This window comes from Columba livia, chromosome 8 (assembly GCF_036013475.1).
Source record: "Columba livia isolate bColLiv1 breed racing homer chromosome 8, bColLiv1.pat.W.v2, whole genome shotgun sequence".
Classification (NCBI taxonomy): domain Eukaryota; kingdom Metazoa; phylum Chordata; class Aves; order Columbiformes; family Columbidae; genus Columba; species Columba livia.
The window spans coordinates 31541326-31566035 of NC_088609.1; the positions used below are offsets into that span (position 1 = coordinate 31541326).

Sequence of the window (24710 nt, forward strand, 5' to 3'; positions counted from 1 at the left end):
TCTCTAATTTTTTCTCATTATGAAAGTGCTGAAGCAAATAGTTCCTCAGTCTCTCTTCTGGTTCCTGGTATGTAAGTGAAGCAGAAGGAATAAAATATATATATAAAATCCTGTATTAGATGCTCATCATGTACTATCTCACTATGACTGAAAGCAGAAGTGACAGAAATCTCAAGGGAACCTTTTCTCGTGAGCTTCCTTGTCCATTTTTGCAGAGTCAGGAGATGCAGATAAACTCGGTTTTTCAGAACTCAGTTCTAAAGCTGATACGCAGTTACAGAAGAGTTTTCTTCAGTTTTTTTTTTTCACAATACTAAGCATCCCACGGTCCTGGTTTTTTGTTTAATGATTTTCCCCACAAATTATGTAGCAAAAAGGCTTTTTACCTCTCCATTGCATCCCACTGAAGATGGAGAGCGGAAGGTACTGTTAAAATAGCTGCCCCTTGTTCCTACGGAAGGACAAACTTTGCAAATGATGTTTGCAGCAGAACAACGTTATTCAAATCATGCAGCTTCACCAGTGTCAAATTTAATGTGACAGCTGAAGTCATTGTAGACTTGACTGGAATAAGCAAATATTTCAGAAGATGGTGGTAAATGTTTACTTGTTTGCACAGAAGCTTTAAAGGGAGTTATGACAAATATTTGCAACCAAGGGTGACCGCAGAAGTGACTTTAAAGAGGAAATAATCTTCCTAAAAAACGAGGAACCTTGGGGATTTTAATTCTCTCTTCGCAAAGTCTTCACTTGAGAAATTGATGCGTTGGTTGTTTTAATTTTTGCTGTTGCTTTTAAAAATTGGTTTGTGAAACAGTGTTGATCTTGGGTTACTGGTAAATCATTGCCTTCTCTTCTTTTTTCTATATGTTATTTAAAGTGATATTGTAACTGCGAATCCTTAAACTTTTGGCACCTACTTGCTCGGTGATACAGAGCGCTCGGGGAGCCCTGGACCTCAGTAACAAAAAGATCTCCAGAGATGTTTTCACAAGTGCCAAAGAGCTGCAGAAACCAAAACCAAAGTCCCATCCCCTGTTCAATGTTCTGACATTTGTTTTGCAATTATCGGAGCCATTAACTTGGTCTTCACAGGGGTTGCTTGTAGGCTCCTAAAATTTTCCTCAAAATGAGGCAAATATTCCTTTTATTTCTGGATTGTTTTATATATCTTGCTTGAGAAAGCTTCCATTTCATGGTCAAGTTCAGAAGTCTTTTGTTTACCGTTAAGACTGGGTCAGTTATGGTGACAAACAATAAAATATTTCACCTAGCAAGCAGCAAAAAGAGGCTGATTTTATTGTTTTGGGGCTAAAAATATGTCTTGAATTTGCCTGAAATTCTAGAAATTTCTTAGACACTGGGAAAAGTCAGTCCCTTTCTAATTTCACTGAAATTCTCTGCGCTATAACAATCTCAGGAATGGTCTCCACTTCCCCTTCTCGTTGGCCATAAAACCTTTTTAACAGCTTCTCCAAGATGTGGTTGGATCATCTCGTGTTACGTCCTGGCCTTATGTAAGAACTAGTATTTCACAGCTGAGCAAGCTCAACGCAGTTGTGTTTTAATTATTACTTGTGACTGCTACTTAGCAACTCTGCCATTATTTGTTAGGCAGGATTAATTAAGATTGTCTAGGCAACCGTCTGGAAAGCCACAACTGAAAGGATCTCGAGTTGTGTCAGTTCGCAGGGCAAGGTTTGGAAGGTGCTGGAGAATGTATCTGGAGTTGGCGTCACGGCTTTTAGTCACGTTTTCTTGCTCTGTGATGGCTCAACAAAGCTTAAAATCATCTGGAACAACTGATGTTTTTGCAGTCTCGTGGAGCTGGGTTTTTACACCAAAGCTTTGCTGCTCAGGGTTTGGGTCTCACCTTGTGTCTTAGAAGACCCAGCAGCATAAACTTATAGGTATCCTTATTAGCAACCGCACGTTACGGCATCGTGCAACAGCTGGTATGACTTGCACCATGATGAACGCTTATGAAAATATTGTCTTTGGGTAGATTTTCACGGTATGGGGGAAAGCAAGGTGAGCCGACGTGGTGTTTGGGGAAGGCGCCTCCTCCAGCTGCCGCGCTCGGCGCCACAGGCATTGCTTTCACTTGCGTGGTTAAAACATTTCGTGTGCTCCCATAGAAAATTCTACCATCGATGAAGGCCTTTTGCAGAAAATGAATGGGTGTAAAAACTACCTGTCAGCAGGGCAGGTTTGGACAAGGGTGCTTGCACACACCTTTATCCACTACTGTGTAAGCCTGAAGTAATGAGCTACACCTGGTTACCGTGAAAAAATAAAGTGCAGGGCAAGAATGCATTTCCTGCAGGATCCTCCTTTTCGTGGGGGTTTTTGGGTTTATCCCGAGACAGAAGCATGAACTAATACTTTGCTACTGGATTAAGTAAAGATCTGAGACACTTGAAAGCAGGATGCTCCTAGTTATGCAACACTCTTTATTTTCCCACTGCCTTTCTGGTAACAGCTACTAATTAACAGGAAAAAGAATACCCGGATTACAGCTGGTTAGAAGATGCAATTTATTTTCAACTTTCTGTAGACGTGCCCTGCTACGGGCTAAATCCTCAGCTGTTTGCACTGGGTTGCTTTGAAAATCGATGCTTTGAACACTCATTGTCCTTCTTGCCCCAAATTTGTGGTGTCCATGTAAGTGAACGCTGTGATTTTCAGTACCGCCTCAGGTTTTTCAGCCAGAGAAAAGCCCAGGAGGGAAAATTTGTCTTTTTTTGTGTGTTACCTTTTCCTTTCTCACTGTCTTGACATCTGCTTTGTCTGTCTGATTCCTGGGTGGCAGAGGAGGAATGGAGTGGTTGGGTTTTTTCGGTTGTGACCAGACTCTTGCCAATGCTAATGAAAATGTCTGCACTGAGAGTAAGTAAGCACAGGAGTCAGGGGAGATTTTGTGCTAATTTGACCAAATAAGTATCAGGGAAAAAAAGGCACAATTTGAAACCATTGTGTTGTCTCTCAATATAATGCTACGTGCACACTGAAACTCCTGATCACAGGAAGAGGAGCACTCAGCTCTTAACAAGGAGAGTTTTTTTCCATCTGATGTTTTTACTGCATTTCTGCTCTTTTCATGCCTTTTAGCAGAAGAAAAAAAAAGGTTAGGATCTCTCCTTTTCCATATTTAGAGTATATAGCTATGGCCTGCTCCCTTCTGTTCAATATATATGTATGTATTGGTAGAACTTGCAGGGGTTTTGTTTTGCTTTCTGGTCTTCCAAAGGAAAGAGTGCACCTTTGCAATAAGCTTTTCCAGAGCTGGTCACCTCTTTTAAACTACCCGTTGACTATTCCAGCTCGATGCCGAAAGCCGCAGAGATGTTTTCTTGGTGGTACAGATGTCTCCTGCAATGCAGGTAAAGCCTGGGGAGCACAAGTGCTCCAGCGTGGAGGTCCATGCACCTCCAGCTGGTGAATTGCAAGTCATAAACCTGGTCAGATCCCCGTGGGGATCAGTGCTGTAAAGTCCCCTGTGAGCAAATGACATATGGCAAAAACCCTCGGTGAAGGTGATGGCGGAGGGTGCTCCCAAAGCACGTTGATCTCACGCTCCTTGATGGACTTGCCTCCAAGGGTAGGGCTGAAATGCTGAGCCCCCCTCCTTTATCATATTGCCGTGGGTGAAACAGTTACCTCAACCTGGGCTGCAGAGCAAGTATTTCACAGGGCAGGTTTCCTCGGAGGAACATTCTTGCTGTTTGTATCATCAGGCCTTGCCCCTGCTGAAGGGGAAGGAGGAGCTCCTCCACAATGGAGCTATCTCATCCGTTGTGCGCCAAATCCATCCGGGCTGGCCCTTCCCTAATTGTGGCAGCAGTCACTCAAAACACCTTCTCCGTGGACATCCAAATGTCACGGCCAACCCCAATCCCCTGCTGGCGTGACCGGCCCCGTCTTCACTCCCTCCCTCGCTTGACTTCCCCTTGAAGCAGAAAGCTGTAGGAAATGTGAATTAAATCATGGAGTGAAGGAGTTGACTGGTTACTAAAGAGAAAAGCCCCAGGTTGCTTGCACAGGTGCCTCCCTGTGCAGCCAGGGCTGGAGTGATGCTCCCTCAGGATGTTGTGTTTGGGGGCTGAAGAAAGTCCCTGAAGTGGTCAGGGCTGAGTCTGAAGCTGAGGAGCATTGCTGGAGGGGTTTTGGTGTCTGGATACAATAGGAATACAAGGGAACTGCACACTGGTGAGGATGGAAAGGAGCTACAGGGCAGGAGGATAATCATGTTCCCAGGGTGGAGCTGTGGGTCACTGCGATGAGCCTGGGACCCAAGAGGGTTTGGGGTAGTTAGAAGGAACGTGACTCTGGTAAAGGTGATGAGTTGGTCACCGGGAAGGGGCTGTGGGAGGACAGACCAGCAGTGGTGGAGGGTTTGGAGCCAGCACTGGGGTGACAGCAGGGACCTGAGCACAGAGCGGAGCTGGAGGTGACATTTGGTCAGTGGCTCTGTGGAGGTGGTGGGGCTTGACTGAGGCAACACAGGGTGTGTGATCCCCTCATCTCTTATCGAAGACGAAAACACAGGGAAGAGCCTGGGTGGCCCTAGAGGTGCCCGATCGACGCGGTTGATGGCGTCAATGAAGAAGTGGCTGGAACAGCTTTGGAGTTTGCTGTGGGACAGCAGGGACAAGCTCCCACTGCCGAAAACACACAAACCCGGTGGTTCTCATGTCCCGAGGCAGCTTCTCCTTCTGGAGCACACTAAGCTCAGAGAGAAATGCCTCTGGACTGTTGTTTGGGACAGTCTTAGCTCAGTGCAACTCCAATAGCGCACTTTCCCTCGGAAGCCCTTGGGTACCCCAGAGAGCACTGCCGGCACCTTCACTGCTGCAAACAGCAAAATCCCTTTTCACTGCTGAAAAAAATAACCGTATTTGGACGATTTAACCTACAGGCATCTTGGTTTTGGGGTAGGACAGAATTTAATGCTGGTTTTGTTAAGAGGTGTTAGTAATTCCATGGAATTCTCCATTTCATTTTGACTGGCCAGTAGGACAAACTATGTGTTTCATACAGAACATTGCTGAAGGAAATCAAACGCAAATGAGCCCGTATAGGTAATGTTTTCAATTTATTTATATAAACACTTGCTTTTTAAAAACATTCTCATCCTACAAAAATAAAGTGAAAAACAATTCACAGAATTTTCAATAAATAATCTCAACCATACACATTTATCACGAGCAACTTGAACCCAGCCAAACCCAGCAGGTTGGGTCACAGGTAAGTGACTGTTGAAATGTGGCTGCAGAGTACAACAAAATGCAGAGTGAACGCGATTCCTTTCTGAAGCGGCTTCTAACTGAGCTCCAGTGATGTGGGCTGAGGAATTCCTCTTTACCTACCCCAAAATAACTAGATTTGTCCAGACTTGTCTCCCTTCGACTCCGAGCCAGACACTTTTCCTTGTTAACGGTAGCAGGGTGCTCTGAAGTGTGTCCCAAAGATGGATCTGGATGACAATCATGTTTAACAAGTGTCCAGGCAGTTGTCACTTGTTAGCAAATACAGTACTGACCACCTTTTAATATAAGGCTACTGAAGGTTTGCCCTTCTTCGTGCTTCAAATAGAAAAAGGAAAAGCAGATGCCCTTCTTTTTCCCAGAGCATTTATACCAGAGACCGCCTCAAATCAGTCCCTGGTATCGATCGCTATAGGAGGGCTCGATCCAGCTGTTCGTGCTAATAATTACAAACTTACAGAGCATAAGGTAACCGGTGTCTCTAAACAAATCAACAGAAGTCACAGTCCGACTACACTAGTGCCAGAGCCGTTACAATGCGCAAGCCTCTAAACACGTTTGAGATTCAGATGAGACAGAAAACTCAAGTCCTTTTCCACAAGTAGTCAGGGAATTTTGGGCAGGGGCACAGAATACCAGGTTGCTGCTCTATTCCAGTCTGAAGTGACTTTTTCTTTTTACCTATAGTTCCCCAGCTGTTTTTATGGGAAGATCATCTTCTACATTTCCTCTCTAGAAATTAAAAAAAGATACCCTTATATGCAAAGGTTGAAGTGCTGGTACAAGATCCTGTGTAACTTCTTATGTTTTAGTGCTGGACCAGGACAAATACGTCCAGGAGATTTTGTGCTAGCTAGCCAGTTTTATTTAAGCTTAAGCCACTTACTTAAAATGCCTCTGTTTAGAAGTTATAAATAAAAGATCATCCCTCCTCCCCCCAATAAATAGAACTAAGTCACGAGTACAGCATGTGTAGACAGAGACAAGCTACCTTCAAGTCTCAGTGCCTTGAAGTTTTGAGAGATCTATTCTGTATTAATTTCCCCGCTGTGTATTCACACAGCTTTTCACTATTCCCTAATAACCTCTGTGCTTTAGGTACACAGAGCTACACTATAGTCATGTCCTTAACTAAAGCTACGCTGTCCATTTGTCCTTAAAGTGAGATTAAAATCATGTTATCAAGTAGACCAGAGAACTACAGCTACTGAAAGAAAACATTAGTTTTCGACTAAGTTTAAGACCTCCCCAAACTTGCACAATAAAACATCCGTATACCAAAATACAAGCAGCCTTGTATTGCAGCCTGAGTCAGTTATTTCTAAGCTCAGTACCTTATTATCATCCTCCTCTTACACAAATAATATTTCTGTGACATATGCTTCAAGAACAAGTAGAGTTTTCTTTAAATAATTAAGTTAAAAAAGTATAATGCCACATGAAAGCAGATTTACACATAAAACCCAACATAAGTTACTGTACAAAGTGCCTTATTTGCAACGAGGGAGAGGTAGTATCAACAATAAATGGAATGCATTTTCTGACTTTACATAAATAAATGAGTCTCAAGTATCTGTATTTTTTGTTAATTTTGGAATGCTCATACTGAATTCATAATCTTTCCTGGCAGTTTTCACTAGGTCAAAATTTCTTGTACTTTTAGTTCAGTGGCCTGTTTTCAAGTTTAAGAAGTTGCGTAGGCAATAACTTGCTTTTTTTTAGTGTTATTTGACCTATCAAGTGAAAAGACAAAAAAATACCCCACGAAGACCCTTTGTCAAGTATTAAAACAACATTAAAAAAAAGTTGGAACCTTGGTCCACTTTGGAATACATAGTTCTGTTACAGAAGACTTTAAACAAGGGATTCACCGCTGTCGAGCTCAGACACACAAAATCCCTTTTGTAAATGGAAGGGGAGCCTAGGGCAACCCCCACCACGAAAACGCTCAAGTTTTTTTGGTTTTAAGCACTTGAAGCCATAAATAGAATAAATAATGTAGTTAAATAAATAAATAGGTGGATTGTTACAACTCAGCAGATCGCTCTTTCAGAAGCAGTGTGGGGTTGATATCTTCCATTGCTGTTTTTGAGGTACTAACATTAATCGTCGCCTCTGTGGGTTCGGGGTTTAAGACGTGGAAGGCGGTGAAGGGACAGCCTTTCACGTTGTTGCAGATGAGCTTCTGTAAGGAGGCGGTATTGATGATTTCGAAGCCCACTTTGCCGCCGAAGGTGCTCGGCTTCCAGTACTCGGGGGAGCAGATGGCGTTCCCCATCAGTCCTTTGAGAGAGAAGGGCGCTCCCATCTCCACCATCGTCTCGCCGAAGATGGCGCCTGGCCGCGGCTTTTCCACAAGGAGGCCTGGATACAGCTCCATGGCATCGATGTCTCCGTAAAGCTCTTCCAGTTCAGCCGCCATTTCTTTTTCTCCTGTAATTATCGAAGGGTAAAAACCATTAGTGGAAAAAATAAATCCTGTTTTCATTGCAACATTATCGCATTCAGGTCCATTGTAGGACTCTATTAGCCATTCTAAGACAGGGGCCCTTGCTTGTTAGAAAGGATGAAAACTGTTACCTGTAAGTTCTTCAAATGATTTGAACGGTTTCAACATGAAGCGTTTCCTGTACTCATTCAGGGACTGGTATCTCATTTGTCTACTTTGGTCAATCGAGGCCTTTGCAACCTTCTGTACTGCAGCAGGAACATTTTTCCCACCAGCGACCTATTTAATAAAGATAAAAGGTAGTAAGATCTCCCGATCAGAGTCGTGAGGAAGTTGTACCTTCATAGTAGATGATTAATTTTGGATAGCTTTATTCTAGCCCCTCGTCCCACCCCCAGATCGTGTCCCTGTTGGTTCACTAGCAATTTAAGAGCACCTACCCTGCCAGCACTTTGCTTGGAGAAGGATTTCACCATGTGGGAAAGGCCGTGTTCCAGCATGATGGAGTTGTTGTAGAGGAACTGCTGGAAAGTGTATTCCTGGTCGTGGATCTGGAAGGTGTCGGGCAGAAGCGGGTGCCAGTGGTAGAGAGTGTTGAATTCGGCTGCAATGCGGTTCTGGTATTGAAATCGCTGGTTGAACAGCAGCTCCGGATCGAACTTGAGTTTGAAGTGGTAGCCGCTCAAGTGTTGCACATAGTCCTCGATAACAATCTTGATTGTCTCTCCTGTTGGCCAGTGAAACAGAAGATAATATTAGTGCTGGTCCCCTAAGAACCTTTGGGTGGTTATCCTGCTCCGAGAGGAAATACCACTGCTAAATTATTCTGAAAAAACACCCCACACCACTACAGTGATCAGCATAACACACACCTTAACATTCTGTTATCTCTTCTAGAAAATGATTCATGTAATTTTATGTGACTAAGAGCAAGGGATGGAACAGCACTTAAGAGTAGAGAAGTGTTTTCCACAGCCTGCTTCCCCCCTGGAGACACGTTTCCTTGGGTGTTCCACAGAATACAACACATTGTCTACATTGTGTTCAGTTATACAATACTCTCTGGGAGAGAACTAGGGGATTATGAAGAAAGTTGGAATCTGAAAGCGACTCTCAGCTCCCGAGCTGCTTAGCGCAACCGCCTTGGTTTGCCGTTTCAGCCACAGTTTGGGCAAGGTCTTTTTTACAAGCTTAGTGCTCATCACCATTTACATAAGACTAAATACCACTGAGCAGACAATTAGACAGGAGAAGTATGTAAAACTAAATTCTGCATAACTTCCTGAGCTATAGACTTAATCACAGCCTTTCTTTTAAAGCATGCCTGAACTGACCCAACCCCAGGGGAAAAAACCCACAAAACGCCCCACAAGATGGGAGAGTCTGAGGTCACGACGTAGCCTCACGCGACTTCTCCCTGAGAAATGAACCTTAGCATCCTGCCTTTTCCCTGCTTTCGGTTCTGTTAACCCTACATAAGGGAATTAAGTATCACTTAGCTCAGTTTTCTTCAGTTCTGTCTTTGGCACAGCTGGGAGGAAGCTGTATCTTATTACAAAATCCCAGTGACAGGTCACAAAGGCTCAGGCCTATGCCCTGACACACCAACTTAAGTTATAGTTTCTTTTTCTTTACTACACCTACAGCAGCCACAGCAGGTAACGGGTAGAAGCGTCACACTCAGGAGATGGTTATAGCTGCGTGTAGTAAAAAGGACACTCACCTATCAACACAAGTCGAGTTGTTTGGAAGAGCTGCTCGTCATCCCACTCTGGATGCTCCTGCTTGAGGATGTCACAGACCCGGTTGTGCTCCCTCAGCCAGATTGTAGCATACATCATCAGACCCGGGACCAAACCAAACACCTCCTGCCCCACAGAGAACTGCAGGTGTTCCGGCACGTGCGGAGGGTAGAGCATCTCTGCCTGGGTGTCCTTCACCGTTGGGGGATACATTTCTCCGTCAATCATCTGCCAGGGGAGGAAGAAAGAACATAGCGAGAGTCATAAGTTATGATGCTTACGAGTTAAGCTGTGTTGACTCTGCTAGTACTGACTTTAGATCAAGTACACCGTGCACAGAGTGCTAGTTTTAGGAAATAACTCATCTGGCAACAAGGCAGGAATTCTGAGATAAGACATACCTGGTACTTTAGCTTTCCATCCTTTAGAAGCCTCAGTTTAAGTTGTCTCTCCAGAGTCTCTCCATAAATATGGTTCAAGTCAACCTATAAAATAAAAGCATTTGGAAGATGAAGCCAAGTCGCATATTTTGCTATTTTAGGATAGGTCCCACTTCTATGGATGCCAACAGGAGCTTGTCCCTTAGATGTTTACCTTTAAATTATATTATTGTTACCTTATAAGTATCATGCACTGATATTTAAGATGAAGCCAAATTATTTCTTGGCAACCGGAGCCGTCTCTGCATAAGAGCAAGTTTTAAAACTGACTGGCAATTTAAGAGGACTCTGCTTAAAGTGTCAGCAGCTTTCTATTACACAGACAGCTCTTTGTATATACACACATATTTTATAGCTTTACGTTTTAGACACGCACACACATATTAAAGAGCTTTTTGTCTAAAGACTGCCTGTTTTGTAAAGAACCTAAATCCAAGTCTGCTTTCGAAGTTCTTTTTAAACTAAGTCTCTCCAATTAGCAGCACACAAGATAGTTTACAGTGCTAGATACAGCTCTCTGCAACCGACAGGAATAGCCCAGAGCTCAGCAAGAGTCCGCAATGTATCTAACATGCTTTAGGTGAAAGCAAATTCTGGAGAAGAATACAAAAAGCCATCCAGATCACTGTGCAGAGACTTTAAACAGAAGCACGTGAGCAGTTCTGACCCAGGAAGAGGTGCTATCGAGTGCTGTAATTTTGCCTAAGGAGAAGCTACAGCAGGTTTGTGGCAAACAGCGTTGCACAGGACGTGCCCCCGTGTTTATCTACAGCCTGCAAGGTACCATCCGAGCTGCTCAGGAGCTCCTGAGAACTAAGTGCTGTGTTCAGCTTACAGAGCTATGATCAAGTCACTCTGATCGTACCCCGTGGCCGAGGCCTTTGGTGAAGGCAGGTCCTTTCTTGTGGTCCGTCTTGAAGAACTGATGAGTGAAGTGCTGGGCAAAGAACGTGAACATCACATTTGTGCCTTGAGGGTCAGGAATAAATTTTCGCCGTAGCAGAAACTTCTCCACAATCAGCTTTGAATCTGGGAGCTCTTTCTTGCCTGCGAGAGAGCGAGATATTTGAGACAATGGTATTTATGCAATACTTAATTTTGTTCCTAACAAAAAAAAGGCTTAAGACTTTCAGTGTATTATTGAAGGATAGCGGCACACAAATAAAGGGGACTATCTGCTTTTCTGTGCTCGCTTTCCTCATTTTACTAGAAACTTCTAAATACGCTGTTTTTAGCATGTAACTCAATAGCAAGAACCAGAATAGTTATCACAGTATCACAGTATGTTTGGGATTGGAAGGGACCTCAAAAGATCATCTAGTCCAATCCCCCTGCTGGAGCAGGAACGCCTATCTTTTAGCTCTTTACATAGTCTGTCTGAAACATGGCTATTCTTAAAGTCAACTACACCAAAAAAAAGTTATAGACAAGCAGTTTTCATTGTATGTTCTAAGACGATAAGTAGGATTTCCTAGAAGTGAGCATTATGCATCTGGTTTATTCCTTACCTTTAACACCCATTGGTGTTGGGCAGTCAAGTCCTACTGGTGGAAGGCTTCTTGTGTAATAGGAAAGATTGGAATAAGCTTCCCAGTTTTTGTAACTATAATCACTGTTGTAGGTTGGTGGGCTGTCAATCAAGTGTGATCTGGCTGGAAAAGACAAAAAAAAAAGGTTATTTAATTTTTTAAAAACTGTACATTTTGGTCTCAAATGTAAATCACAGGGCCAGATCTCTTCTGTATATTTTTGCCAGCAGTTGCTCTGAGAAATTCCACACTTATCAGTTATTGATGTTAAGTGGGATAACAGTTACTGAATAACAGGATTGGGTCACGGATTATCAACTGGATCCAACTATGAGCTACGAGCCGTTTGGGCAAAGGTCATGCTAGCAAAATCCCGGATTTTATTAGAGAGCAAAACGCATTTCCATTTCAAAGCACATTTCACATGAGTGTGCGACATGCCGAAATCTTACACGTTCTTTGGCATTTTTTTGCCTTGGTGTGTTTTAGCAGATAAACCAAGTGCAATGTTCTGGAGTCCTACGAGTAGCTCCTGCCGGTTAGGAGGACTAGAAGAGAGAACTCATACTTACACGTTAATACGTATCTCATAATAACATCTCGCAAGAAGGGAACATTGTTGATGATATTCCAGGCTCCTTTGAAGTGTGTGAGGATGTAGTGGACAGTATTTGGTGACGGTTTCAACGTTACCTTCAGCCACGTGAAGAATTCCGCTGCGAGCAGACAGAAAGATTATTTTAAGTTAGCTAGTGAGAACAATCTGCAACCCTGGAACTGAATTCTGAAGTTTCAACCCCACGAAAAGGTATTTAATATACTCACGCGTCGTACAGTTTTCTCCGTAATATCCTGTCCTCGTGCAGTCGCATTCATACTGATCAAATCCCGTTGTCATGCACACCCCTCTGTTCTGGCAGGGGTTTGAGCAGCAAGGGTTGGCTGGAATGAAACCAAATGCTCTGGTTAGCATCTCAAACAGCTACGGGGTTTCGCTAAACTAACTTTTCAAACCTAGGTAGGCAATGCCCTGAAGTTTGGTGCTTACCAGGAAGACAGAGAGCATCCTTTCACAAGCATCATTCACACACGAGCACACATCCACATAGGTCACAGTTATTAACGAAAGGAGAGGAATTGCTCTGTGTTTTCTGACAGCAACAACCCCCCTCACAAGGGCTGGATCATCTCACACAAGCCAGAGGAAGCCTGGCGTCCTTCCTACCATACAACTACTGGACAAACCACGCGAACAGTTAATAAATAGATCCATCCGGCAGCTGAAAAGCAGAAAGAAACCCGGTCGCTGGTTTGAATGGCGGTGGCCGGACTCACCCGCATGGCCGGCAGCCAGGAGCGCGGTCAGCAGGGCGCAGGGCAGAAGCATGGCCCGGCGGGGCTGGGGCTGTGTGCTGCGGAAATCGGCGCCGATTGCTCAGTGCTGCTGCCAGGTAGGCGCTCATGTATTTATCCCCGGCCTGCGGTGAGTCACGGCCCCCGGAAACTCCGAAAGGAAGATTTCACTGCGCTCCGGCCCGCCCCGTCGCGGCGGCCGCTCCGCTTCCACCTGCCCGCGGCCGCCCGCCCCCCAGCGCCCGGCCTGACGGGGCGGCGGGGGCGTGGTGACGGCGGACGTGCGGGCAGGCGCTGTCCCCATCCCGCCACCGTCCGCCGCCCAGCGCCCTCCCCGGCCCAGCGCTCTCAGTGCAGTGCAGTCCCCCAGCCCAGCGCGGTGCCCCGGCGCTGCCGCCGCGGGGATTAGGGTTCGCGGCCAGCTTGCGGCTCTTCCCGCCCGGTAGCCGCGGAGGAAACAGCCGCTTGGGGAACACCCGCGTGGGGGAGCTGCTGGGCCCGCCGGCGTGTTTGAGTCCCCCGCGGCCTTGAGGAGGAGGCGGCGGCTCCTCAGCGCGGGCTCGCCCTGTCCCTGCGGGCGCCGCCGGCGGCTCCTCAGGGCGGGTTGGCGGGGAGCGCGTCCTGGCGCTGCCGCTGCTTGGGGACCGAAATGCCGCCTCCGCCGGTTTCCTCACCCCCCCAAACTGCCCCTTGTGCAAGGTGGTGTTTGCCGAACGGCGCTCGGTACCCGACCTGCCCGCCCCGCGGCACAAACCGCGCTTTTCTCACTGAAAATCATGCAATAAAAACCGTCAGGCAGCAGAAGAAATTAAACGGGCAGGGGGTGTCCCACCGGCGTTTGGGTGACACAGCGCTCTCGAAACGCGAGATTGTTAATGAGGTAATTTTAACATGTTCGTCGGGGCACTTTGTTCTCCATACCCGTTTTCACGGGGCTCTCTGGAAAGCGCACACACCGGAGAGAGAAACACTACTCGTATTCATTTTATTTCTATAAACTCGTGCTTCTGGTGAGACCAAATCCCATTATTAGGCATCTTATTTTGAAATGCCCAGTGATTTTTTTTTCTTTCCCCCGGTGCTTTTGCTTTCAAATCACCCCCACTGCTCTGGATAGTCCCTTTGTAAACAAATCTTTGCTCATTTCCTTCAAACGCTGCCATTTGAGGATGCTTCACCTTTTTGTCATAGATTATGGTTTTTTAATCAGTGCGCTGCTCTATTTTTAATCTTGGTTGCGCGTGGAATATTATGAAATAAGCCGGCTGCCCGCCGGTTGTGCAATCGCAGCGGGGGGCTCGCTGCGGCCTGACCATTCCCCGCACTTTCACCCTTGATGTCAGCACCGAGCAAAACAAAACAACCCATTGCTGTTTCCATCAAAATATCCTCCGAGGGTCGACGCTGATTGTGTTTGAATTGCACATCCGTGACTTTACAGAAGGGCGGATTGGGTCCGGGTTTAAACAAAATCTTATTTTTGGCCCAGAAGAATCGTAGTGTGGTTAGTGAATAATTTGTATACATCAGCCGTAGGTCATCCTAGATGTTTTAAGGAATGGTGCACGAAAGCGTGTAATTGCGTGACTCTTCTGGCGTAGGAAAAGGCGTATAGTATAAATCTATATATTTACACGCACAGACATTAAAAATCCCCCCTGCTTTGGTCATTTGCGCTGTGCTGTAGGTCAAGAGTCTGGCTTTGTAGACACCACGTGTTCATTTTACACTGATTTTTGTCCTTACGAAGCTTTTATTGATGCTGTTTGATAATAAGCCTCGCGTGGAAACATTAAGCAAGTGAGATGTTACATTTTAATAAGGTGCATTGGAAAATGCGAAGCCAAAAAGCATTTCTGGGGCGTAGAACGAGCAACGTTAAGGGGAAAACCGAACTAATTGTGCGCAGCTAATTACCCCGAAAATCATAGTACGATGCTAACTATGCTATGATTTGGAGGACCCTGGGGATACAGGTAGCTGATATTCCTCAAAGTTTTCAATTATTACAAACAACAACCCCTTCCACACGAGGCGTCAGGCTGGTGTTGGCTGGTGATAGAACATGGAAAATCAGGGAGATACTATGGCGCTGTTTTTCCTATGGTTGCCTTTCCCCGCTTGCTTAGGGATTGTCTAGAATAAAGAACCCACTATCTGTGAGAATGGGAATTTTTCTTTAAAATAGAATAGTTTGCTGTGGCGAGATCCACCACCAGGTGGAGATTTATGTGTTTTTTGGCATCAACTAAGGTGCTGGGTAGTTTGGTTTGGTTTGATTTTAGCATATATGGTATGGTTTTTATGATTTTAGCATATAAACTACCTTTGTGAAAAATACTCTGGTTTTGCTCTGAGTCTTGGAAATCCAAAGCAGATGCTGTTGTTCTAATAATAATGATTTTTGCGGTGTGGCGTCGCTGTGGAAGGGAGGTTGAGGCTTCGCAAAGCCCATCAGGTGCCTGCAATGCAAAGTGTGCGCAGCCACTAAGCACCGTTTTCAAAGCAGCAACGTGATTATTTTAATTCGGTTTATCTGTAGCTGTGGTTCAGTGGGACAAATCGGTAAATTCCTCACTCATTGGGATTATTTGCACCCCTGATGTGAAATTCGCCTCCACCATTCTGGGAGTTTTCTTAACAACTGCGCATGCGAATTATAATTCTATAGATAGTGGAATATAAACCGATATAGGCTTTTTCGTCCCAATAGTAGGCAGAACCACACATGACCTGTTTTTGATGATTTTGAAGGAAGCGGAAGGGTTCAATGAGTATTGCTGCCCTCTCGCTGGGTGTTTGTTTCTTTTTGTATGGCGTGATAAATGATGAGACGCAAAATAAGAATAAACTCACGTGCCTTCTAAGAACCTCGCGTTCATAGACAATACAGAGACAACCGCCAGAAAACACCAGACAAGTGAAAACGCATTAAAAAGTCTTAATAATTGAATTTAAAACCAATTTGGGGAGGTAATTTAGGCAATTCATTTTTGCTCTTCTTTCTTTAGATGATACCTCCTTTGAGAATAAGCTCTATTCATTTAATCCCTTACAGTCCAAGCCACATAAAGCTCTGTTTTGTAACCAAACTTTGCCAGGTTAAGCTGTCATTAGAAATTGTTAAATAAAACACAGGGAAAAAAAAATGAGTAATTTTAAGTAGCTTGGATATAAAAAGATAAATTGATTGTTTGGAATACTTTTTGTTCTTCCAAAATTTCAGATTGTAGCTACCAACAGTGGAACTCAACAAATACTTGACCTACGAGATTGTATTGCGCTGTTAAGTATGATTTTAAAACCGCTTTGCCATCAGATGTATGGGAATGACTCCCAGGGGCTTTCGCTGTGAGCCAGATGCTGCAGATGTCAGAGAAATGTGCTAAACTGAAAGGCAAGATGAATTGGAATTATAATTTGCTGGGACAAAAGAAAAGGAAGTCAAAACAAGATGTTTATAATTTTGCCGCTTTATAATCATAAATTACCTCCCCAAATTGGTTTTAAATTCATTTATTAAGACTTTTTAATGCATTTTTGCTTGTCTGGTGCTTTCTGGCGGTTCTCTCTGTATGGTCTAAGAACTCAAGGTTCTTAGAAGGCACATGAGTTTATTCTTATTTGGTGAAAACCACAAAACCATCTACCTTTAAGCTGCGGACCTGTCATAATTGTGAATGAAAGGATTTTGTTTAAAGTATCTCTTGGAAGGTTGTTTTTCCAAGAAAAAAGCCCCATTTTCTCACTAGTTCTGCTCACTGCTGATCGCACTCTACGCATTGGAACAGGGCTGGAGTAGCGCACGAGTAGCTGTCTGGATACCAGGATGGTCGTGACTTCTGCTGAGTTTCACCTGTGTAGTATGTTTCTAAAACAGTGAGTAGATGATGCACAGTACCAAATAAAAGCATATTTTGATTTGTACTTAGAAAGATGCACATCAGAGCCTTGCCAGGGTTATTTTCGCCCTGATGGGAAGCATGGTACGTGCCACACGCACACAGAAACATGAGTTCAATATTTCTAGGCACTCTATAAAATGGAATGGAAGAAAACACATCTTTTCCCTACCCATTCATCGAATGTGCACGTTCGATGACTCCTCGTATCAGCTGGGTCAAAGGAGTAAACAGAGTTCAAACCAGTGGCTTCTTCGCACTTAAACTGGGAGTGAGTTTACCTTCCATCTTTTTTAATAAGTTTCGAATGTTTCCCCGCCCTCTGTGATTGTAAGAATCTCATAGTTATGCTAAATAATACAGTAATTTCCCAGCAAGTGAAGCAGTTTTATTTCTTCAGCCTGTACTTTTCTGCTCTTTTATTGCAAAATGTGCTTACTCTGAAGTTCGCTATGACAGAAGGTTTTAATACGTTGCACCCGAAGCAAAAACGCACTCAGAGGCTGATGGGTGTGAAGATGCAATAACAAGTCTGCATGTTCTGAAAATGTTGTTGGAAATCTAAGGACCTTAGGAGGAATTAGATGTCTGTAAGGCTTTTTGGTGCCTTCTGCTGATGAGAAACACGTTAGTGAATTATGTGAATTATCCGGAAGAATGATATACAGAATATGGGTAGATGACACAAAAAGCTACAGCTGATTTAGGCAAGACCTGAGCAAGTCTGGGCCCCCCTGTTTTTACTTCCTTTTCAAATAAGCTTAGCTTTGCACTCCGGATACTGAAGAAGACACATAAATCCACAGCTTGTGTTTTGTTCGGAAGCCAAGAGAAGTTTTGGAGGATGTTTTCCAATATGGAAAATTGTCATTTCTATCATTAACATCTGCTTAGAGTAAACCACATCCTCATAACTCTTCCCATGTTTCTCTTTTTATCAATGTCGCTGAGTTCTAGTTTTAATCCTCTGACATTCGTGACAGATTCAGTTAAAGTCTGAAGTGAAACTAAGGTGAAAAGAGTGAACTTTTATCGAATGTAACTGGTGGGATGCGAAAGGAGACACCTGTACATGGTTCTGCATCCTGGCCAGGTTTGCCCAGGTAGGTCTGTTGGCTCCGCAAATTCTTTGCCAATTACCTGGATTATAACCTGGTTATAGGGCACATGGTAAACATCCATTTGTCACAAAACTAGAGAGGAAAAAACCACAAGAATCGCTCATTAATAACAGCTAAAATTTGCATCTCTGCCTTATCCAAAGTGCGGCCAAGCTCTTTGCTGATTAGACATCGAATTCACGTTATCTTAAATGAAAGCTGATTGGCCTTCAGAACTGCGTATTATGTTTTTCAGATGAAAATGTGTTAGATGTTATTATTCTTTTCCTCATTTGTAAGCCTGGTAGCCACAAATTGAGTCCTGCCTGACGAGTTCCTGAAAAACAGGCCCTAAATGACTTAAGCTCAGCTCAAAGCACTCGAGGACGAGCTTTTTCCAAGGAGCGTAGACTAATGGAGCATGAAGCACAACACTTTTACCCCGGATGATGTTTTGAGTTTGAGGCAGAGGCAAACGTTGAAAATTTCATCCTGGTCTATCCCATTTTGTTTTAGGCAGCAAGACTTTTGCTTCCTTTTCATGGTGAATTTAAATGAAGAGGCCATAAGCCTAAGCTCTAAGCTTTTGGCAGCCACACTCTGGCTCAGATCTATGGATTTTTTAAACATTTCAATTAATTTTTAGATGCTTTGTTTGAATACACTCATCTATGGGATTTTCTGCCTATTTGAATGGTACCTGTTAGAATGGAAAGTATTTTTCATTGTTACTTGAATGAAGAAGAACAAGTTTTCTTTCTTGGCAGCCAGCTCCTGAAATTAAGCTCCTCTGCTATTGTGATTCAGTTCTCTAGGGTTTTTTTTTAGCAGAGCCCCTGTTTTTCTGCTCTGTGTAGCCTCAATATGCTTTGCATTTCCTATGTAGACATTTGATCACAGTTAGCTCTGAAAAAGACGTCACGAGGTTTTGTAACTCCATTACATAAAGAAGCACCAACTGACATTTCCTCTGCTTTTTGTCACCTCACCAAACGGCTGTAACTCATATTAGGGTAATTGCTGCTGTTCTGCCGCTTAGAGTAAGGATCGTATATCCAAACAATCAAACTATCCGTGGAAAACCTCCACGGAAAAATCTGTCCATAGAGAGGAGATTTGCGAATATTACATTCCTCATTGCAGACGCTGGAATTTTAACTACTTCCTGCTCAACTTTTAGTGAATTCTTCACCCGGTTTCAGGATCTTTTGTTGCACAGCAGAATGTGGGTCCGTTCTGATGCAAATCCAATCCTTTGTGACCTCCCACTGCTTTCCCAGCATTAAACAGCATAAAGGAAATTATAGTAGGTTTTACTGAGCAGAAAATCGTTTTGGCATAAGGCTCTTTTACATACAACATCCCTTTGGGTGCTGAAGTTTATTTAGTTCTGTTCATTGATCCTTTTTCTCACTCAGTTTGCAAAGAAGGGACTTTGTTTTCTGTTTCCACAAGAGCGTTTACCAGATCCCTTTGCGGCAGAGCAAAAGCTGCTGTTCCATCTATTAACCTCTACTTTGCTGGGGTTTAGAAGGTTTTCCGAGAATTTGTAGTTTCGTAAGATGAGCTGCCTTTAGTCACTAAGAGAAGTCCACAGATCCTGTAGATACAACGTTCATAGGAGTATTTATCGAATGCTTAAGAGAATGTTGTGATCCAAATGCTCCTTTGTCATGTAGCTGAAACTCAGTGCTTTCTATGGAGATAGGTATTGTATCTCGGATAGAATCACTTGCCAAAGGAGAAAAAAGGGAAAAAAGAGCAGCAGCAGCACTTGAGCGTAAACTGCATAAAACAAACCATGATCGGGTTTCGTGGTTTCAAGTTTCAAACATTTCTCCACATATATCATAGAATGGTTTGGGTTGGAAAGACCTTCAAAGGTCCAACCCCTGCTGTGAGCAGGGACATCGTGTATATATGATATATACATTATTTATAGCTATAGCCACATATATAACTATAAATCATCTGTGAGGGGCAATTGAGTTCTGTGGGCAGAGATGGGTTTGTTAATTCGGGCAGTTCGCTGTAAACTTCCGTCTTTAAAGCCACGCTTAATACAAGTATCAGGCTATTTTTATGATCTTCAGTACCAGATTGTAACGTCTCATCGTGATTTTTTGCTCTCTTAGCTACCGCTGAGTTTTCATCAGGGTTTCATCACAATAAATTTTCTACGTATGCAGCTCACGTGTGAAGAGTAATTGTGAAAGCTTATGTGTGCGGTGTGTAAGACAGACTTTGTGTGTAGGGCTTTATGCTTTCAGTACGTGGTGGGACTCGAGTGAGTCTGACGGGGTGGATACACCCCCAGTGCCTATAAAAACGTTCGGTGGAGGTTTATTTTGAAGCATGAACTGGCCTCATCTTGTCCTCTGCTTTTCAAACGCTGCTTTGCAAGTGTTGCAGAGGTTGTGACGTTGCTGTACTCACTGCGATCAGCAAATTAGTATTAAAGTAACTCCACGGGGGGTTGTCGTATGACCAAGCGCAGCTTGTTAAGCGATGATGTTCAGTGCTTGGCTGTAACTATTCATGGTTACCAGTGAGAATTGAAGGCACTTTAAGAAATATTGCGAGTGAAGCTACTCAGGTCAGAACAAGAGTTTTTATCTAGGAAGGTTCTGCCAAGAAAATGTGCGGCTCGGGGGAGAAAATCTGGGGAAACTTTTTTCAAAGTGAGATTAGATGATTGTGAAGGAGACATCACATCATGTTGTGTCTTGCCAAGACATATGACTCTTAAGCAAAGGCAAATAATTGAGAAATTGTTCACATGCTTTTATGCTTTTTGAGACGGCATTTTATGTAATGGCATGAAAAACTGGCTGGCTCGTGGGGCTTCAAAGCACACTTCCGAAGGAAATAATGCGATACTCATCAGGAAATAAAGTCTCGCTGGTTTTAATTCCTTTTCCCTGGAATTTTCAGTGAGGGAAAGTGTCTAATGATCAAAAATATAAAAATAGCTAGGGAGATACAAACACTGCAGTGGCTGTAAGAGATGAGACCCAGAGTTTCTTTGTGGTGCAGTTTTAAATTTGCTTTAATATTGATGTGACTCTCTTCCACTGTTTTTCTATTTACCCGGAGGTGCTCTCTGAAACATTTTGGGATTTGTTTCTCCTCCTAACGCTCTGTGAAGAGAAGATAAATCATCCAAACCCAACCGAAAACATGTCAGCTGCTCTCGTTCAGTTGTTTCCACCAGCTGTGGCAATCCTGCTCCGTTGCCACCGAAGTGCTGTGTGCTCCTCAGAGGCAGCTCGTTAAGTATACGAGGGCTCTGCGACGTGTTCTGGCAAGGCGTGCTATTTTGGGCTTCCATTTCGCACACTGGTTTTCCTGGGATTGTTTTGTAGAGTGTTGCCAGCAGCTTGGGGTGGAAATAGGAGAGTTCTGTCTGGGGAGCTGATTTTGTGCTGGTGCCTGCAAGGAGTCATTGCTTCTGTGAGCCACCACCGGTTCCTTCAAAGTGACGGGTTCCAGACCATTGCGAAGTCCATCACAAGCTTGAGGTGGACCTAGAGTGGTTTCTAGGTCAGATGGTGGCCAAGCTGATCATAGAATCACAGAACAGTTTGTGTTGGAGGGCCCTTCCCAGCTCCCCCAGTTCCCCCCTGCCATGGGCAGGGACATCTTCACCAGCTCAGGTTGCTCAGAGCCCCGTCCAGCCTGGCCTGGGATGTCTCCAGGGATGGTTCATCTACCACCTCTCTGGGCAACTTCACAGAATCACAGAATCCCAGAATGTCAGGGGTTGAAGGGCCCTGGAAAGCTCATCCAGTGCAATCCCCCCATGGAGCAGGAACACCCAGATGAGGTTACACAGGAAGGTGTCCAGGCGGGTTGGAATGTCTGCACAGAAGGAGACTCCACAACCTCCCTGGGCAGCCTGGGCCAGGCTCTGCCACCCTCACCAGGAACAAGTTTCTTCTCAAATTTAAGTGGAACCTCTTGGGTTCCCGTTTGTACCCATTACCCCTTGTCCTATCATTGGTTGTCACTGAGAAGAGCCTGGCTCCATCCTCCTGACACTCACCCTTTCCATATTGATCCCCATGAATGAGTCCCCCCTCAGTGTCCTCTTGTCCAGCTCCAGAGCCCCAGCTCCCTCAGCCTTTCCTCACACGGGAGATGCTCCACTCCCTTCAGCATCTTGGTGGCTGCGCTGGACTCTCTCCAGCAGTTCCCTGTCCTGCTGGAACTGAGGGGCCACAGCTGGACACAATATTCCAGGTGTGGTCTCCCCAGGGCAGAGCAGAGGGGCAGGAGAACCTCTCTGACCTACTGACCACCCTCTTCTAACCCACCCCAGGTACCATTGGCCTTCCTGGCCACAAGGGCACAGTGACACAAGGGCACTCTTGAAGTATTTCACCACCATGATGGGGATGCTCAGTGCCTGCTGGCCCCAGTGAACTTGTCTCCTGCAGCTCCTGAAGAGTTTCAGCTCGTGCTGCACTCTGTGCCGTGTGTGTCCTTCCTTTAGACTCAGTTTCTGCAGGGAATGGCCACGGATTGTATGGAAACAGCTGCTCCATGGCTCGCTTTGACCACAAACGCAGCTCCCAAAAGGCTTCTCCACCCGCTCTCCTGGACTCGGTGAACTCGGATGATTGTGGGTCAGGCCCGTGGGCATCTCGGGGTGGCCACGAATGGAAGCGGCATGTGGCAAGCAAGACCTTGAGAACTTCCTCTCAGTACATTCCTTGGAAATAGCCGCCCCATCAATTAAATACACAGTGTTTCATGCAAAGCAGTTCTTAGGTGGTGTAACTTAGCTCTTGGGGATTTTGAAATGGTTATAGACTTTCCAGAGGGTAGGAAAGAGGAGAAATATTTATGTGTAGAACTTTCTGTCGTTCCACTTGGATGGTAAGAACGATTAGCCCTGTTGCCCAAGGCTCCTTATCCCCTGCTCTTTAACACTAATGAATGTAAATGACATCAAGGCAGGACTGTGAGGAGTCATATATTAATTATTGTCACACTTTGAGCAATAATGAGTGGGGAAGAAAAAACCCCAACACATGCAAAGCACTTTGCACAGCAGGGATTACTAGGTAATCCGGGTAACATCAATCTTCTATTTGCTGCCCACCGCTGCACAAACAGGATTACGGTATCGGTTGATTTGTTTCCCGCTCCCAGACAAATCTCCGCAGCTTCGTGGGGCTTTACATGACAATATTTTGGATAAATTACAAGTCTTATCCTGGTCATGGAATATTTTGATGTTTGCCAGTGATGTGGAAGTCCTCCCCAGTACAAGGCCGTGTCAGATTAATGTGATATTTCTCTGTTGAGAACTTGTGCACAACATCAACACTCGGACGGTTAAAATAGTTGTGGCAAACAACCTTCTATGCAGAACTCTTATCTTCAAACCCTGCCTGTCAGCTGGATAACACCGACTTAACAGCAGAACTGTGGAAGCAGTTTCCGTGCAAAAACTATGACTTTAGGATCAAAAATCACGTGGATTGGGATCATACGTTTCATTTTATACCCTAAGCCTGTTTGGATTTCATCCAGGTGAAGATCTCAAAACCTCCCCTTCCAAGGGTGTTCTGATTCCAACTTAGTTAGGAGGGTAATTTCAGTTTTCCTCTTGCTAATCTGTTCTTTATTTTTGCTCAGATGCTTAACTAAAATATTAATAAATTGTTACCCGCCTGTGGATTAAAACTAGGCTTTCCCACCTGGTGTAGCTATGTCCTTGTTGTAAGTTGAATTGTTTTCTCTCTCTTTGAATTTTCCATTTCATATAGACGGTTTTAACCATCTTCACATATTACCGATATCTGGGGTTAAGAGAAGTAAATACCAGTCCTGATTTGGGGCTGGAGTGCTCAACCCTGAGCTCTAATCCTGGCTGTGCCCAAGGTCAGGCTTTAGTGAGCAGAAACGCTCCTGGGAAAGCTGCAGGACGTGTCTTTAAATACAGTGATCCTTGCCGTATCATATTCACATCCAGGTCTGGAAGGGTATTTTCGAAGCTTGCTGCAAACCACGTGCTCCACATTTGCATGGGTTTTGTCTCAAATCCAGCACAATGTGCATATACACAAAGTGCTTTGTTTTGAGAAGAGCTGCAAGTGTTTTAGTCCAGCAGGCTCTGCGCATTCCATGTGTCTGTCGTAGACAAGAAGCGTCACTCCCTGGAGAGGTTTGGTTTGAGTCCGCCTTGTGTTTCTTCAGTTTCTTCATCAACTCAGATGCTGGAAGACAACAGGAAAACCTGAAAAACAGAAGCTGGACAGACCCATCTGGAAGAAAACTTGCTGCTATTTTATGCACGTGTAGAGCAGGAGAAGGATCGGTGTGGTTTTGCTGCGTGTTTTTGCAGATAGAAGATGAACTGTGGCCAAAGAGCTTCCAAACCAACTCTCATGGGTTTGTGTAAGGACCCACGTGAAGCATTTTGATATGTCTTGCACTGGACGGAGGATTTAAGGATTCCTCTCCTCCTGTGCTCACAAATGTTCTGGAGCAAGAAGCTGCCAGTGTATTTCGTGTTAATTTGTGCCTGATTCCTTCCACAGATTATATTGGCCAAGAGTTGATTTATTTGCTGAATTAGGTATCACTTCAAAAGTAACTCTCCGTTCCGGCTAATTCGAGAACATGAGTCATCATTTGTTGACTTCTGTCCAAAAAGGAATAGATAACCAAAATCTCCTTTTCTCCCAACCTTCTAGCTTGTACCCTCATCTTTTTCCAGGGAGAAAAAGCCTGAAAATGCCTATTTTGAGAGCTAGGTAAACAACCCTAACAGCAATAAATGTTTTGTTTAGTTAGCAAATAGACTATCATTAGGCAAATTAGATCAGAAATTTGAGTTGACGTGCAAATCGTGCAGGGAATTCAGCCTGAAATAATCCATTCAAATGTTGAATTTGTGAGTGCACAAGTCCTGGAT

General features: G+C 44.3%; 2 protein-coding genes across 3 annotated transcripts in view; one reads left to right on the forward strand and one right to left on the reverse strand.

Annotated features, from left to right (window-relative positions):
* Positions 1–5722: 5722 nt before the first annotated feature.
* PTGS2 (prostaglandin-endoperoxide synthase 2) lies at positions 5723–13000 on the reverse strand. 2 transcript variants are annotated; one of them, XM_065072809.1, is made up of 11 exons: positions 12763–13000; positions 12253–12369; positions 12000–12143; positions 11407–11550; positions 10764–10945; positions 9860–9943; positions 9440–9686; positions 8157–8443; positions 7848–7995; positions 7369–7700; positions 5723–5999 (listed from the first exon to the last, which is right to left on the reverse strand). In XM_065072809.1, the coding sequence occupies exons 1-11, from the start codon at positions 12812–12814 to the stop codon at positions 5949–5951; spliced, it is 1788 nt and encodes a 595-aa protein (XP_064928881.1). In that variant the 5' UTR covers positions 12815–13000; the 3' UTR covers positions 5723–5948. The 2 variants fall into 2 exon arrangements, with proteins under 2 accessions (XP_064928881.1, XP_064928880.1); XM_065072808.1 differs by lacking the exon at positions 5723–5999 and having other exon boundaries at positions 7080–7700.
* Positions 13001–13476: 476 nt separating this feature from the next.
* The window catches only part of PLA2G4A (phospholipase A2 group IVA), a 102251-nt gene continuing 91017 nt past the window's right edge, over positions 13477–24710 (forward strand). Inside the window, exon 1 of the mRNA XM_065072806.1 lies at positions 13477–13660. The gene's annotated coding sequence lies outside the window, so the exon portion shown is untranslated. The remainder of the gene's footprint in view (positions 13661–24710) is intronic.